The sequence below is a fragment of the Callithrix jacchus genome, chromosome 20, assembly GCF_049354715.1.
Source record: "Callithrix jacchus isolate 240 chromosome 20, calJac240_pri, whole genome shotgun sequence".
In the NCBI taxonomy this organism is placed as follows: Eukaryota; Metazoa; Chordata; class Mammalia; order Primates; family Cebidae; genus Callithrix; species Callithrix jacchus.
In genome coordinates this window covers 14,235,105-14,252,257 of record NC_133521.1, presented here as the reverse complement: position 1 = coordinate 14,252,257, position 17,153 = coordinate 14,235,105, and the positions used below count along the sequence as shown (strand labels likewise).

At 43.0% G+C, this 17,153-nt stretch overlaps 1 protein-coding gene across 3 annotated transcripts in view; it reads left to right on the top strand.

The window, feature by feature from the left end:
- AMFR (autocrine motility factor receptor) overlaps nt 1-17,153 on the top strand; it is a 60,365-nt gene that overhangs the window by 41,304 nt on the left and 1,908 nt on the right. For all 3 annotated transcript variants that reach the window (XM_002760964.6, XM_035282579.3, XM_078358213.1), the window contains exons 11-13: nt 11,386-11,520; nt 13,183-13,266; nt 16,484-16,668. In XM_002760964.6, the coding sequence (XP_002761010.4) occupies nt 11,386-11,520; nt 13,183-13,266; nt 16,484-16,668 (404 nt within the window). The remainder of the gene's footprint in view (nt 1-11,385; nt 11,521-13,182; nt 13,267-16,483; nt 16,669-17,153) is intronic.

Genomic DNA, 17,153 nt, shown 5'->3' with positions numbered 1-17,153 from the left:
GGAGTCAGAGCCCCCACACAGTCCCTGCTGGGGCACCACCTAGTAGAGCTGTGAGAAGAGGGCCACTGTCCTCCAGACCCCAGAATGGTAGATCCACTGACGGCTGGCACCATGCATGCCTGAAGAAGCCACAGACACTCAATGCCAGCCTGTGAAAGCAGCCGGAGGGGACACGGTACCCAGGAGAGCCACAGGGGTGGAGCTGCCCAAGACCATGGAAACCCATCTGTTGCATCAGCATAACCTAGATGTGAGACATGGATTCAAAGGAAATTATTTTGGAGCTTTAAGATTTGACTGCCCTGCCTTATTTCGGACTTGCATGCAGCCTGTGGCCCCTTTGTTTTGGCCAGTTTCTCCCATTTGGAATGGCTGTATTTACCCAATGCCTATATCCCCATTGTATCTAGGAAGTAACTAACTTGCTTTTGATTTTACAGGCTCACAGGCAGAAGGGACTTGCCTTGTCTCAGATGAGATGTTGGACTACGGACTTTTGATTTAATGATGAAATAAGTTAAGACTTTGGGGGACTGTTGGGAAGGCATGATTGGTTTTGAAATGTAAAGACAGGAGATTTGGGAGGGGCCGGGGGCGGAATGATATGGTTTGACTGTGTCCCCAACCCAATCTTGTCTTGAATTCCCACATTTTGTGGGAGGGACCCAGTAGGAGGTAGTTGAATCATGGGGGCAGGTGTTTCTCATGATAGTGAAAGAGATCATACTGTTCTCATGATAGTGAATAAGTCTCACAAGATACGATGGTTTTAAAAAGAGGAATTCACCTGCAGAAGCTCTCTCTCTTTGCCTGCCACCATCCATATATGATGTAACTTGCTCCTCCTTGCCTTCTGCCATGATTGTGAGGCCTCCCTAGCCACGTGGAACTGTGAGTCTATTAAACCTCTTTCTTTTGTAAATTGCCAGTCTTGGGTATGTCTTTATCAGCAAGGTGAAAATGGACGAATACAAATGCTAAACAACATGATTGCTAGATCAAATGGTAAAATTGTTTGCTTTTGTTAGAAGCTGCCAAATTGTCCTCCAGAGTGACTATATCATCTTGCATTCTCACCAGCAGTGAATGAGAGTTCCTGTTCCTTTACATCCTCACCAACATTTGGTGTTGTCAGTGTTCTAGATTTTGGCTATTCTAATATATATATAGTGGTATCTTGTTTTTATTTGATGACATATGATGTGGAGCAACTTGTTATATTCTTATTTGCCATCTGTATATCTTTTTTGATGAAGTATCTATTAAGGCCTTAAATCCATTTTTTGATCAGGTTTTTTTTTTTACTGTTGAGCTTTAAAAATTCTTTGTATATTTTGGATACAAGTCCTTTATCAGCTGTGTCTTTTACAAATACTTTCCCCAGTCTGTGGCTTGTTGTCTTATTTTCTTGACATTGTCTTTTGCAGAACTTCTTACTTTTAATGAAGTCCAGCATCAATTATTTTCTTTCATGTATTGTACCTTTGGTGTTGTATCTGAAAAGTCACGGCCATACTCTATTTATTTCTCTGTTATCTTCTAGGGGTATTATAGTTTTGCATTTTACATTTAGGCCTGTGATCCATTTTGAGTTAATTCTTGTGAAGAGTATAACGTCTGTGTCTAGATTATTTTTTTTTTGCATGTACATGGCCAGTTATAGCACCATTTGTTGAAAAGGCTATCATTTCTCTATTGTATTGCTTTTCCTCTTCTGTCAAAAATCAGTTAACTATTTATATGGGTTTAGTTCTGGGCTCTCTATTCTCTTCCACTGATCTATGTATTCTTTCACCAATATCACATTGTCTTGATTATTATAGCTTTATAGTAAGTCTTTTAGTCAGGCAGTGTCAAGTCCTCCAACGTTGTTCTTCTTCAATATTGTATTTGGCTATCCTGGGTCTTTTGTCTCTTCATATAACCTTTAGAATCATTTTGTCAATATCCACAAAATAGCATGCTGGGATATTGATTGGGATTGCTTTGAATCTGTACATCAAGTTGGGAAGAATGGACATCTTGACATTATTTAGTCTTTCTGTCCATGAACCTGGACTATCCTTCCACTTATTTCATTCTTCTTTGATATCATTTATCAAGATTTTGTAATTTTCCTCGTATAGATCTTATACATATTTTATCCTAAATATTTTGTTTTGCTGGGGCTAATATAAATAATACTGTGTTTTTAATTTCAAATTCCACTTGCTCCTTTCTGTATATAGGAAGGCAGTTGACTACAGTATGTTAACTTTGTATCTTACAACCTTGCTGTAATTGTTTATTAGTTCCAAGAGTGTTTTTTTTTTAAGGAAGGAAGATGCCAGTTTTATTTAAACACAAACCGTGCAAAATAAGCTGTCTCCTTATTTTCTTCACTGTGCAGCCTGGCATTGGGGTTGGTGACTCTGATGGCCAGCTGGACAGCTCTTTCCACGATGGCTTTGCGGTTCTTGGGGGAAACATTGTGAGCGATCTCAGCACAGTAAGATTTGTTGCACATCAACAGCACTTCCAGCTCCTTGACATTGTGGATGGGAACTTCTGGAAGCCACTGGGCAGCATGTGCTTTGTTTTCTTGTTGCTCCCATAACCAGTGTTAGGTATCAAGATCTGGCCCTTGAACCTTCTACGAACCCTGTTGTCAATACCTCAGGGTTTCCGCCAGTTACACTTGAACTTCTTGGTTTTCTTTTTGACGATTTTGGGTTTCACAAGGGGTCTGAGGGCGGCCATGATGCATAGGAGGAGATCGCTGCTACCTCTGGAGGCAGCGCCGAGGAAGAGAGAAGGACCCAAGAGTGTTTTTATCAGTTCTTCGAGATTTTCTACATAAATGAGCATGTCATCTGCAAACAGAGTTTTATTTCTTCTTCCCAGTGTGTTTACTTTTTCTTTTCTTGTCTTACTGTATTAGCTTGGTCTTCTAGGATGACATTGGAAAGCAGTGGTTAGATGGAACACCTTTGTCTCATTCCTGATCTTAATGTGAAAGCTTTGAGTTTCTCACCATTAAGCATGATGTTAGCAGTAGGCTTTTTGTAGATATTCTTTATCACTGTGACAAAGTTCCCCTCTATTCCTAGTTTACCAAGAGGTTTTTTTTTTTTTAACATGAATGAGTGTTGGATTTTTGTCAAGTGATTTTTCTGCAATCTATTGATATGGTCATGTTATTTTTCTTTTTTAGCCTATTGATGTATTGGATTATATTAACTGATTATCAAATGTTGAACCAGCCTTATGTACCTGAGATAAATACATAAGGTTGGATGTAGTGTATAATTATTTTTATACATTGTTGGATTTGATTTGCTAATATTTTATTGAGGATTTTTACATATATGTTCATGGGAGATATTGGTCTGTAGTTTCTTTTTCTTGTAATATCTCTCTCTGGTTTTGGTATTACGGTAATGCTGATTTTTTTTTTTTTTTGAGACGGAGTTTCACTCTTGTGACCCAGGCTGGACTGCAATGGCGCGATCTCGGCTAACTGCAACCTCCGCCTCTTGGGTTCAGGCAATTCTCCTGCCTCAGCCTCCTGAGTAGCTGGGATTACAGGCACGCGCCACCATGCCCAGCTAATTTTTTGTATTTTTAGTAGAGACGGGGTTTCACCATGTTGACCAGGATGGTCTTGATCTCTTGACCTCGTGATCCACCCGCCTCGGCCTCCCAAAGTGCTGGGATTACAGGTGTGAGCCACCACGCCCGGCAATGCTGATCTTATAGTATGAGTTAGGAAGTATCCCTTCTGCTTTTATCGCCTGAAAGATATTGTAGAGAATTGGTACAATTTCTTCCTTAAATGTTTGGTAGAATTCACTAGTGAACCTGTCTGGGCCTGGTGCCTTCTGTTATGGAAGGTTATTAATTATTTATACAATTTCACATTGTTTATTTGTTCTTGTGTAAGTTTTGGCAATTATAAAAAGTGATCTGTATAACATTTCTTATATTAGTAATTTAGGTCCTCTCTCATTTTTTCTTAGTTAGCTTGGCTTAGAGGCTTATCAATTTTATTGATCTTTTCAAAGGACCAGCTTTTGATTTCATTGACTTTTCTCTATTGATTTCTTATTTTCAATTTCATGGACTTCTGCCCTCATTTTTATTATTTGTTTTCTTCTGCTTACTTTGGATTTAATTTGCTCTTCTTTTTCTAATTTCCTAAGATGGAAACGTATTTATTTTAGGTCTTCTTTTCTAATATATACATTCAGTGCTATACATTTTCCTCCAAGCACGGCTTTCAATACATCTCACAATTTTGATAAATTGTGTTTTCATTTTCATTTAATTCAAATTATTTTAAAATTTATCTTGAGATATCTTCTTTGATCTCTGTGTTATTTAGAAGTGTGTTGTTTAATCTTCATGTATTTTGGGATTTTCCAGATTTCTTACTGTTAATGATTTCTGCTCTAAGAGCAGACATTGTGTAATTTATATTCTTTTAAATTTATTAAGCTGTGTTTTGTGGTCTAGTGTGTGATCTGTCTTGAATGTTCTATGTGAGCTTGAGAAGAATGTGTATTCTGCTGTTGTTGAATGGTCTACAGATATTGATCGTATACAGTTGATTGATGGTAGTGTTGAGTTTTGCTATGTTCTCACTGATTTTCTGCCTGCTTGAGTGTTCATTTCTGATACATGTTGTAGTCTCCAAATTCATCTGTTTCTCTTTGCAGTTCTTTTATTTTTTGCCTCATTCTGATGCTTTGTTGTTAGGTGTATATACTTTTAATTTAGTTTAATTTTTTTGGAGACAGAGGCTCATCCTGTTGCCTAAGCTGGAGTGCAGTGGCCTGATCTCGGCTCACTGCAACCTCCGCCTCTTGGGCTCAAGTGAGTCTCCTGCCTCAGCCTCCTAAGTAACTGAAATTACAGGCCTATCACCTTGCCCAATGAATTTTTGTATTTTTAGTTGAGACGGGGTTTCACCATGTTGGCCAAGCTGGTCTCAAACTCTTGACCTCAAGTGATCTGCCTGCGTTGGCCTCCCAAATTGCTAGGATTACAGGTTTGAGCCACTGTGCCTAGCAGGTGTATATACTTTAAAGATGCCATGTCTTCTTGGAGAACTGACCCCATGATCATTTTCTAATGCTGTTCTTTATCCCTGATAACTTTGATTCCTTTGACATTTGCTCTGTGAAATTCACGTAGCTGTTCCTGGTTTCTTTTGGTTAGTGTTGGCATGGTGTATTTTTCTTAATCCATTTTCTTTTCATCTGTGTGTGTCTTTATTTTAAAGTGGGTTTCTTGTAAACAACATTCATATAGGTCTTGCTTTTTTTTTTATTTACTCTGACAACCTCTGTTGTTTGATACATACAAGCCATTGATTGTTCAAAGTGATTATTGGTGTGTATTTGGATTAATAACTACCATTTTGTTACTGTTTTCTGTTTGTTGCCCTTGTTTTTTGTTCCTATTTTTGTCTTCCACTCTGTCTTTTGTGCTTTTAATTGAACACTTTATAGAATTCCATTTTCTCTCCTTTCTTAGCATGTCATTTATACTATTTGTTACTTGTTTTAATGCAGGGGTGTCCAATCTTTTGGCTTCCCTGTGCCACGTTGGAAGAAGAATTGTCTTGGGCTACACATAAAGTATGCTAATGCTAATAGCAAAGGAGCTAAAAAGAAATTGTAAAAATATTTTATAATGTTTTAAGAAAGTTTACAAATTTGTGTTGGGCTGTATTCAAAGCTGTGTAGACCATGGGTTGGACAAGCTTGTTTTAATGATTGCCCTAGAGTTTGTAATATACATTTACAGCTAATTTGTTTATTTTCAAATAACACTGTACCACTGCATGGGAAGTGTGAGTACTTTGTGATAACAAAACAATCCTAATTCCTTGCTCCTGTCCCTTGTATCATTCATTGTTGTCATTCATTTCACCTATATGTGAGTACATAAGCACACATAAGTGAATAGGTTGTTGCTGTTGTTATTTTGAATGGAATGTTCTGTTAGATTAAGAAATAGTTTTTACTTACACCTTCTTTGATGCTCTTCCTTTCTTTATGTAGAGCTGAGCTTTCTGACCTATGTTAATTTCTTTCTTTCTAGAGAACTTTTTATTTTTAGTGTTTCTTGTAAGGCAGGTCTCATAGCCACACATTCCCTCAACTTTGGTTTGTCTGAGACAGTCTTTGTTTCTGCTTCCCTTTGGAAGGATAATTTTGTGGGGTATAGAATTCTCAGTTGGTGAGTCTTTTCTTAACACTTTAAATATTTCCCTTCACTGTCTTCTTGCTTGCGGTGTTTCTGAGGAACTATGTCATTCCTATCTTTGCTCCTCTAGAGATAAGGTGCTTTCCCTCTGGCTTCTCTCAGGATTGTTTTTCTTAATCTTTGATTTTCTATAATTTGAAAATAGTTTTTTGTTATTTTTTTTTGTTTGTTTGTTTTTTGTTTTTTTTTTTGCGTTTGTCCTGCTTAGAGATTCCTGAGTCTGTGGTTTGGTGTCTTACATTAATTTGGGAAAGGAAAGTTCTAGGCCATTATTGTTTCAATTATTTCTTGTGTTCCTTTCTCTTTTCCTTCTGCGATTCCCATTAAGTGTGTTTACACCTTTTGTAGTCGCTCCACGGTCCTTGAATTTTCTGCTGTTATTTTGTTTTTATTCTCTTTGCTTTTCCTTTTTTTTTTTTTTTGAGATGGAGTCTGACTCTGTTACCCAGGCTGGAGTGCAGAGGCACAATCTTGGCTCACTGCAACCTCCATCTCCGGAGTCAAAGTGATTCTCCTGCCTCAACCTTCCCAGTAGCTGGGATTACAAGTGTGCACCACTATGCCTAGCTTAATTTTTATATTTTTAGTAGAGACGGTATTTCACCACGTTGCCCAGGCTGGTCTTGAACTCCTGACCTCAAGGGATCACCTGCCTTGGCCTCTCAAAGTGCTGGGATTACAGGTGTGAGCCACTGTACCTGGCCTGCTTTTCCATTTTCAAAGTATATATCTCAAGTTCAGAGATTCTTCCCTTAGCTGTGTTCATCTATTAAAGTCTGTCACAGGAATTCTTTACTCGTGTTGGTGTTTCTGGTCTCTGGCACTTCTCTTTGGTTCTTTCTTAGGTTTTCCATCTGCCTGCTCATGCTGCCCATCTGTTCTTACATGCTGTCCACTTTATCCATTAGTGCTCTTTGCATATTAATCATAGTTTTAAACTCCCAGTCTGTTAATTTCAGCATCTCTGCTCTGTCTGGCTCTGATGCTTGCTCTGTCTTTTCAAATGGTGTTTTTTGCCTTTTAGTATGCCTTGTAAGTTTTTCATGGTAGTTGAACACAATGTACTGTGTAAAGGGGACTGTGGTGAACAGGCCTGTCATGATGTAGGTGTCAGGTGAGGGAGAGAAGCATTCTATAGTCCTGGGATTAGTGCTCCGTCTTTTAGTGAGCCCATGCCTCTGGACTGCGAACGTCAGTCTACTTCTCAGTTTCCCTTCCTTCTCTGGGTCAGGATGGCTGGAGCAGACTAGAATTCCCTTGGGTAAGTGCAGCTCTGATCAGACCCCAGCAGATGATCTTCTGGGGTAGTTTCTCCTGAGGGCAGACATTGTCAAGAACAGCGTGCCCTGGCTGATTTCACTGAGGTGCTTGTTCCCCTCTCCATGCTGGAAGCAGGAGGGGATGCTTGTCAGATATTTACTGAGAAACCTGATCACTCCTGGTGCTGAATCTCACAGTATTGGAGGGGAGCCCCCTCTGCTTGAGTGCCCTGGAATTTTTTTTTTTTTCTGAGACTGAGTCTTAGTCTGTCACCAGGCTGGAGTGCAGTGGTGCGATCTCAGCTCACTGCAACCTCTGCCTTCCGGGATCAAGTGATTCCCCTGCCTCAGCCTCCAGAGTAGCTGGAACTATAGGTGCACGCCATCACGCCCAGCTAATTTTTTTGCATTTTAGTAGAGGTGGGGTTTCACCATGTTGGCCAGGATGATCTCAATCTCGTGATCTGCCCTCCTCAGCCTCTCAAAGCGCTAGGATTACCCCGACTGTTGTTTTTTAAAGGTAGACTGGAAAGCATGTTTGGTATGTGCGTAGGATGATCACCAGAGGGGTAGAGATTGATGGAACAGAATAAATAGAAGAGTCAACTGAAAGAGCAGGCTGGTGGGGAGGTGAGCAGGAGAGAGGGTTGTGAGGACAGATGGATATCGCTACAAGCATATCCAGATTTGGTTTATAAAGCCAAGGGGTGGAATGTTCTTAGATACAGTTTCACTTTTGCAAGATGAAAAAGTTGAGAAGATCTGTTGCACAGCCATGTGCCTGTGGTTAACACTGCTACACTATCTAGTCATCCCTCAGTATCTGGGGATTGGTTCTAGGACCCCCTCCTTCAAATACCAAAATCCATGGATGCTTAAGTCTCTGATGTAAAATGAGGCACTTTAACCCTTCATAGTGTAAGGTAAGAAAAAAAAAAGGTGGGGGATACCATTTGCATGTAACCTGCCCACATCCTCCCTTATACTTTAAATTATCTCCAGATTACTTCTAATACCTAATACAGTGTAAATGCTTTGTAAATGGTTGTTACACTGTATTGTTTAGGAAATAATGACAAGAAAGCCTGTGTATGTTCAGTACAGACACGGCCATCCTTGGCTTAATTGTACAGTACCTGTCAGCAACCACATAACACTTGATCCATGGCTGGCTGAGTCAGCCTGTGAAACTCACCTGCAGTGGGACTAAGGGCTCACTTACACTGACAAATGGTTAAGATGGTAAATTTTATCCATTTTGGGCCATAATAAAAGAAGGCATGACTCTGTTGGCTCCTCTTTCTCCTTAAACTCAGCTGGGCTGTCAACAGAGAGTAAGGGTGACATCTTGGTGGGTATAGGTGGTCTGGGAGTGTGGTAGCTCAGTGCAGCTACTACTGGGCTCATGGCAGGCATTGCAGGGGTTCTTGGGTCAGGCAACCATTGAAGCTCAGCAGCTGGACCACCCCACCCACCTCCTTTAACAAGTCAGACTACAAGGGTGTGCAGCCCTCCTCGGAATCAGAATTCTCTTCTTGGAGTTATTTAGAATTCTCAGGCAGACCCTGGCTCTTCTTCCTCCAATTCTGTGATGGGTTGGAGTGGACTATTTTTGGTACAACTAATATACTGGAACCATGCATTTTTTATTAAGATCCAATATTTAACTTGCTAGATTTTGTGGTAGAAAAGCTTTGGTCTAGTAAAATGAGTCTTAGGCATTTTTTATTTGGGAAATGAGGGGGAAGCTATTAAGAATAAAGAGAAATTTTATCTGATTTTAGAGGTTTTTATGGACTCTTGCCCAGGTAGGTTTGACCTGACCTGGGAAAATAATGATCAACTCATGTTCACATAAACAAGCTGGCTCTAGGAATGAGGAAGCTCAGGGCCCTGGGCACTGCTTATCTTGCCAACATTCCACCCCTGGCAAGAACTCTAAGCAGGGCTTGGTGCAGACCTTTTCATCAAGGTTCTGACACTGAGACATACTTCCCACTCTTTCCACAGTTACAACAACATGTTTGTGGGAGCTGATATCTCAGGAGGACGTTATTGTGCCCCTAAGGCAATTTTTTCTTCCTTTTTCTTTTTTTTGTTTTAGTTATTAGAGCTTTTCCAAAAATAAAACCTTGGATATAAACGTATATAAAATTAATTTATGTATGTGAAAAGAAATCCAGAGCTGCTCGAATGAAAGTGTGGGTGGTGGTGTGGCCAGGCCTATGTCTGCTCTCCCTACACACACCCTCACCCTAGAGCCCTAAGTAAGTTCTGAGATGCCTCTAGAGTAGTTTGAAAACTGCAGCTCCAGGACCATGTAAGGAATTTGCATTCTCTGTAATCTTTTTTACCTTTGAGATATAGTTGAAATAGAGTAAAAACTTACCCTTTTTAGTATCCAGTTCAACACGTAATTGTGTATCTATCACCATAATCAAGATGTGAACAGTTCCATCCCTCCCTCCAGAATTCCACTGCTTCCTTTTATAGTCACTTCCTTCCCCGACCCTCAGCCTCTGGCAACCACTTACCACTTTTCTTTCCCTATAATTGTGCCAGTTTCCAGATGCCATATAAGTGGAATCATACACCCGGCTTTTGAGTCAGACCTCTTTCACTTAACATAATGTATTTGTTCCGTTTAGGATTCTATCTTCAAGGAAAACATATTTTTATACCCAAGATATTTTGAGCTTGAAAATGATTGCTTTTGGGCTGGGTATTCATTTGGTTCACACCTGTAATCCCAGCACTTTGGGAGGCCAACGTGGGCAGATCACGAGGTTAGGAGATCGAGACCATCCTGGTCAACACTGTGAAACTCTGTCTCTACTAAAAATACAATAATTAGCTGAGCGTGGTATCATTTTCCTGTAATCCTAACTACTTTGGAGGCTGAGGCAGGAGAATCGCTTGAACCAGAGAGTTGGAGGTTGCAGTGAACCGATGCTGTGCCATTGCACTCCAGCCTGGCAACAGAGCAAGACTCCGTTTCAAAAACCAAAAAAACAGAAAGAAAATGAATACTTTTAAAACATTTATTTTTATGTATTTACAGGTTGCAAGTGCAGGTTTCTTACATGCGTATATTACATAGTGGTGAAGTCTGGGTGTTTAGTGTTACCATCATCTGAAGAGTAAACATTGTACCCAACAGGAATTTTTCCAACCCTCTTCCCCTCCCAACCTCCCCTCTTTCATAGTACAATGTCTGTTATTCCACTCTGGATGGCCATGCGCACTCGTTGTTTAGCTCCCACTTATAAGAACCTACAGTATTTGACTTTCTGTTCTTGAGTTATTTCACTGAGAATAATAGCCTCCAGCTCCATCCATGTTGCTGCAAAAGATATGATTTTTTTTTCTGTGGCTGAGTAATATTCCGTGGTATATATGTGCCTCATTTTCTTTATCGAATCCGGTGTTGAAGGATGCTTAGGTTAATTTCATGTTTTTGCTGCTGTGAATAGTGCTGCAATAAACATGTGAGCACAGGTATGTTTTTTATATAATAATTCCTTTCCTTTTGGATATGTAGTCAGTAGTGGGATTGCTGGTTTGAATGGTAGTTAAAATGAACACTTTTTAAAACTAGAATATTCTAGTCAAGGTTCTCTTGAGATCCAGTTGGTTTTCTGTGCTCTTCTTATGTTGAAATTGATGCTGCTCACAGTTGCTTGTTTGGCTTCCTGGAAAAATACTAAAGGGACTGCAGTGTGAATGTGACCTGCCAAATAAGGGTGGCTCCCTTACCTGTGTTTTCAGGGCATGACGTCACATTCTCTGCCCCAAAGCCTGCCATACACTATGACTTCAGTCAGCAGCTCTTGCCGGTGAATGTTTCTGTGGACTCTTATTTGTATTCCTGTAGGCTCATCAGATTCAAGAAATGTTTCCCCAGGTTCCATACCATCTAGTGCTGCAGGACCTCCAGCTGACCCGCTCAGTGGAAATAACAACAGACAACATTTTAGAAGGACGGATCCAAGTACCTTTTCCTACACAGGTAAAATGGGTTTTAAAGCATGATAAATGGATTCTGTCTTCACAAAGATTGAATACTCTAGGTTAACTGTTTTAGTTACTTAACAGCTGAATATTATTTATGACTTAATGAAGGGTTTCTGTAAACTCCCTAACTTTCCCTAATTAATAACTGAGAACAGACTCACCGCAGATAAGGTTGAGTATCTGAGTAACTTTTTGTTCAGACACACACTCTAAACCAGCCTGCCCTTGCCAGTCTAGGAAGTCATGGTGTTGGTTCCTATTGGACAAAGATTGGCAACGTTTTTTCTTCGAAGGGCAGATAATAAATATTTTAGGCCCCATAATCTTTGTTGCTTCTCAGCTCTGCTGTCATAGTAGTACAGCAGCCATGGATAGTATTTAAGTAAATGAGCAAAACTGTGTTCCAATAAAACTTTATTTACAAAAATAATTAGAGTAGTGAACTTGGCCTTCAGGCTGTAGTTTGCTAACACCCTGCTCTAGAGGCTAGTGCCATTTGTCCCTAGTTGGCTTTGCACGCTGGTGTGGTGTTCCACTAGCTACCATTCATCTATCTGAAGTGGTATTTTTGATTTTTAAAAAGGTCACATCTCCACTTTGATGGGTACAAGAAGTATTAATATAGATGAGCCTTCTGGCAGGACCACAGAATTTGTATATGACCAGGGAATAATCTACCCCAAATTATTCGGTTTTAGTGTGTAAAAATATGTGGGAATCTATTGATAAAATTCTAAAACCTGAGACTCTGAAGCCGGAAAGAGCATGGACTTAGTCACATGGGCTGAGATATTAGATGTAATTCCCAGTTCTCAGCTATTTGACCTGGCTTTGACTGTGGATTTCCCCAGAAGCAGACCCTGGGACAAGGATTTGAATGCACATAGTTAAATTGGGGAAGTGGCCACAGGAATCACAGGTTATGGGTAGGGATGTGAGCTGGGGAAAGGAGGGTGGCCAGTAATGGGTTTGTTATCAAGCAAGTTACCACCATGGGTGACTGAAGCTCCTTCCCCTTTGGTGCCTCTGGGATCCAGCGTAGAACATATCCCTTGCAGGAGATGAGGAACTGGGGTGTTCACAGACTAACTCCCTTCCTCACTGGTTGAGGGCTCCCTCTGGAATGGCTGAATTACCTCATGTAGCCAGAGAAGTCCTCAGGCAATGAAATACAGACACCGGCCAGCCAGTAAGCACTGAGGCAGTGAGACTTGAGGGGTGCTGGCCAGTCCCCAGAGTGTCTGCAGCATTGTGTGGATCCTAAACTGGCTAGAAGGAGAATAACAGCGGCACCTGTTTCATAGGATGTGAAAATAAACAGTCACGTCCCGGTTTTCCTTGGTGCCATGCACGAAGCTAGCTGTTCAGTCAGTGCTATCTGCTGTTATCATTGTTTTTGTTGTCTCGTTCCTGTTACTCAAGAGGAAACTAAATGTGGGGCTGGTTGCTGACTCGACGTGGAACTCTAGGTTAGGCCCCAGGCTCCTTTGTCTTGCTTTTCATCTTTAAAGCAATTTAATTTCTGTGATGCTATAGACTCCCTTCAGGTTACAGGCTGGGTTGGGTACCACAGCTCCCTCTGCACTCCAGGGTTTCCGAGTCTATGATTTGATTTCTGAGTGACTGTGAACTGTCTGTGGTGCTTTTTCTCCTCCAGCGGTCAGATAGTATGAGACCTGCATTGAACAGTCCCGTGGAAAGGCCAAGCAATGACCAGGAAGAGGGAGAAACTTCTGCTCAGGTAAGACCCGCACTCTAGCAAGGGTGAGTTCATGGAACTGTGGAGGGGGAATGTGGTCCTGGCAGTGGTCTTCCTCAGTCCTGATGCCTGTGAGGCTTAGGGCAAGAGTACAAAAGAAACTGTGCTGTATCTGCCCCAATGATGAAGGGCAGCAAATCGGGCTGTATCCGTGTTGTGGCCCATGTTTCCACCCAGGGCTGGCAGCCACTCCTTGGGGATTGCCCTCATGTGCTGGAGGAGAAAGGGGTCGTGCTTCCCTGGGCCAGCCCAGTAACCTTGAGCCTGGGTGAGAGCCCGTGGAAGGCCAGAAAGAAGCTGGGCTTGGGACTGGGAGGGTGCCTGGACCCATCTAAACCCAGAGGGGAAGGCCTAGGGCAAGCTCTCCAGGGAGCTGAGGCCATAGAGATGCCCTCCCCTACACCTCACTTGTCCAACTCGGGATTTCCAGATACTTCCATGCATTTTGTAAAACAGACTGCCTGAGCTGGGTGGGGCTGGGGGAAGCGTGGCTTTCTTGAGAACCAGATCTGTCTGGTGACCCACTTTGGGTGCCTTGAGGTGACCACCCTAACCCCAAGCAGCAGGGTGGGGGGCACCACCCTCCCCTACCCATGCCCTCCGCCCTACACCTGCGTCCCTGGTTTCCACTCCTCTTCTGTGATCCCATTCACTTCCTCGGTTACCATGTCAGAGCACTTTCTTATCCAACCACAAATAAAAATTGGACAACCCCACCTTTGCGTTGCTGTGTTTGTGCTGTGAGGGGCTTTCCTGCATGTGGGCTTGGGTCTAGGGTGGCACTGCCTTTCTTACCAGGCTGCATGAGGTCTCTTCTAGAAGCACTGGTAAGTGACACAAGCTTTCACCTCTTGTGTTTTTCTCTACAAATAGGAAACAGTAAAAGCTACTAGGATTTCTTCAAATCTGTTGCTGGGTTAAGATTTTCACATCCACATCTCTAATTGGATTATGCGTCATTTGTGAAATGGTGCATGGCTTCTGAGGAAGGGGTCCATGTCTGCATTTCCAGTTTTTGGATAGCTGGCGAAGCTGAGATAGGGACACCAGATGGGCTTGGGGGCATCTGTGGGTACAGCACATTCAGTCTCTGGGTTTTTCCACCTCTGCTTCTAGAGTTAGCATGAAGATTTCTAAAATATATATATATTTTAGAAAGTATATGTTTCACAAGGAACCTTGCTGTGCAAGATTTTTGGTCATTTGTGAAGAAATAACAAGTTCTTCAATACAATCAGTTAACAGAAACTTCAGTGTAGCCCAGTAAGCTTATCAGCTCCACTTGCCCTCCATTCCCGTCTCTGCCCTGCCCCCGCTCGCAGCTGCACAGAGCAGGGGCTGTGGTGGGCTGCTCCTGTCTTTCCAACGTCTCCTTGCCTCCTCACTTACCGTTCTTTCTTTTTTTCTTTCCTTCTTGACAGAGTCTCGCTCTATTCCCAGGCTGGAGTGCAATGGCACGGTCTCGGCTCACTCCAGCCTCCACCTCCAGGGTTCAAGCGATTCTCCTGCCTCAGCCTTCCGGGTAGCTGGGACTATAGGCACGCACCACCACATCCAGCTAATTTTTGTATTTTCAGTAGAGACAGGGTTTTACCATGTTGGCCAGGATAGTCTTGATCTCTTGACCTCGTGATGCGCCCGCGTCAGCCTCCCAAAGTGCTGGGATTACAGGTGTGAGCCACTGCGCCGACCCTCACCATTCTTTCTAACCTGCTCTAGGCTCAGGCTTAGAGGAGAGGGTTAGGATAGGACAGTAAGACCCCAGCCTGTGTGTGTGCATATATATATAGATGTGCCAACTGTCTCCCTGCCCCATCTGGCCCCAGAAACCTCCTCAAATATACTTCCTTTGACCCTAGGCTGGCTATTGATGACCACTTCCACCTTCATGGTGTCTCATCATCTCTCCAAGTGGTCCTTTTGGGCAGAGTTGTTTTCAACAGCCTTAGGCTGGTTCCCTCGTGCAGGAGCCCCGTCCAAGCTCCAGGACATACAGTGTTGCCTGGAGTCAGTGGAAGGCAAAAGTGTTCCCATCACAGCTCCCCACTGCCCTGTTTTTTATTGGCTACTCCCAGTTTCTTTCTGTAGATTTCTCAAGTGTGTGCAGCTACCAGTTCCCGTTCCCTGACTCCAGTGGTTACAAGTGGTTCTCTTGAAGTTCCCTCTTGAGCTTAGCTGAAAGCAGGAAGAAGTGAGGGTGGGTCTGGCGGGAACTCTGAAGTAAAATAGCCTGCCTCAGTTGTACCCAACTCCACCCTGTCACAGCCTAGAAGTGGGCGATGGGCTGACCCTGGCCAGCCCAGGTCTGCATCTGGGAGCATGAGAAGCACAGATGGTCGGGCACCTGCTAGGATGCAGGGGTGCCTGGGCATTGTCTTGGACTTTGGAGCTTCAGCCAAAGCCAAGGATCCATATAATCCATCCTGTCTCTTAGATACTTAGGGCTGGGCACAGTGACTCTCACCTGTTGTCCCAGCACTTTAGGAGGCTGAGGTGGGTAGATCGCTTGAGCCCAGGAGTTTGAGACCAACCTGGGCAACACAGCAAAACCTTGTCTCTACAAAAAATACAAAAATTAGCCAGGTGTGGTGGCATGAGCCTTTAGTCCCAGCTACTTGGGCAGCTAAGGTGATAGGATCACATGAGCCTGGGGAGGTTGAGGCCGCGGTGAGCCGACATTGCACCACTGCTCCCCAGCATGGGTGACAGAGTGAGACCCTGTCTATAAAGAAAATCAATAGATGCTTAGCATTTATTATTTTTACCTCTGTTTTCAGAGTCAATTGAGGTTATAAAATTTGTGCAGAAGATTTGATAAGACTGTTTTACATTTTTGAGCAATTAGTAGAAGTGAACAGAAAATTCCCTGTGATGTAAACTCACAGTTGACATGTTGGTAGCATATTCTGAGAGTGCAGCTTGAAGGTGCTTATGTTTTTCATGCTGGTAATCGTTTACTTATCCCTCTGATATGGAACATTCTGTGAGTCAGGTCCTGTTCTTAGTGTTACTCAAGCCGTAGGCAGCAGGCCTGCTCCATTACCGATAGCTTATGGTTCCTATTTTCTGCTTCCCTGCTTGGCAGCAGCCCGCTCTGAGTCCAGAACAACCTTGTCTGGGGTGCCCTGTAGGCAGGGAACCTGCTTAGGAGGGAGGCCTGTGTTCACAGCTACCTCCTTGCTTCCTCCCCTGTGTCCAGACCGAGCGTGTGCCACTGGACCTCAGTCCTCACCTGGAGGAGATACTGGACTTTGGTGAGGTGGAAATGGAGCCCAGCGAGGTGGAAGACTTCGAGGCTCGTGGGAGCCGCTTCTCCAAGTCTGCTGATGAGAGACAGCGCATGCTGGTGCAGCGTAAGGATGAGCTCCTCCAGCAGGCTCGCAAGTGAGTCGCTTCTCTAGCCACGCTTGGCATAATCCAGATCAAAAACCAGTGGCTAAAGGCCGTTGTCAGGCCCGTGTCTTCTCTTCTTAAACAGATGCCAACAGTGAAAAGCCATTACATGCCACCCCAAAACTCAGATTTCAAGCCTCTCTTGAAAAACCAGAGCATCTGATAACACTGAGCCCTACTGGTCTACCTCTTATGCTGGTGTCACTGGTCATCTCCCCTGGACCCCTTTGGCCACGCTTGCCGAGAGAGCACTTGTGTGCCAACCTGTTCTAAGTCCTTTATATGAATTATTGTAACAGCTCTAAGAGGGAGCACTGTTAACCCATTTGGCTGACATACAGCTAAAGAAATGGAGGCTGGAGAGGTTATCACTGGCCTGGCCCTGGCGTCTCCTCCCAGGCCCTTCCTCTTGACCACTCTGCCTTTCAGCTGAGCGTTGTGAACACACACGGCACATCTGTGTGTCATACCCCCAT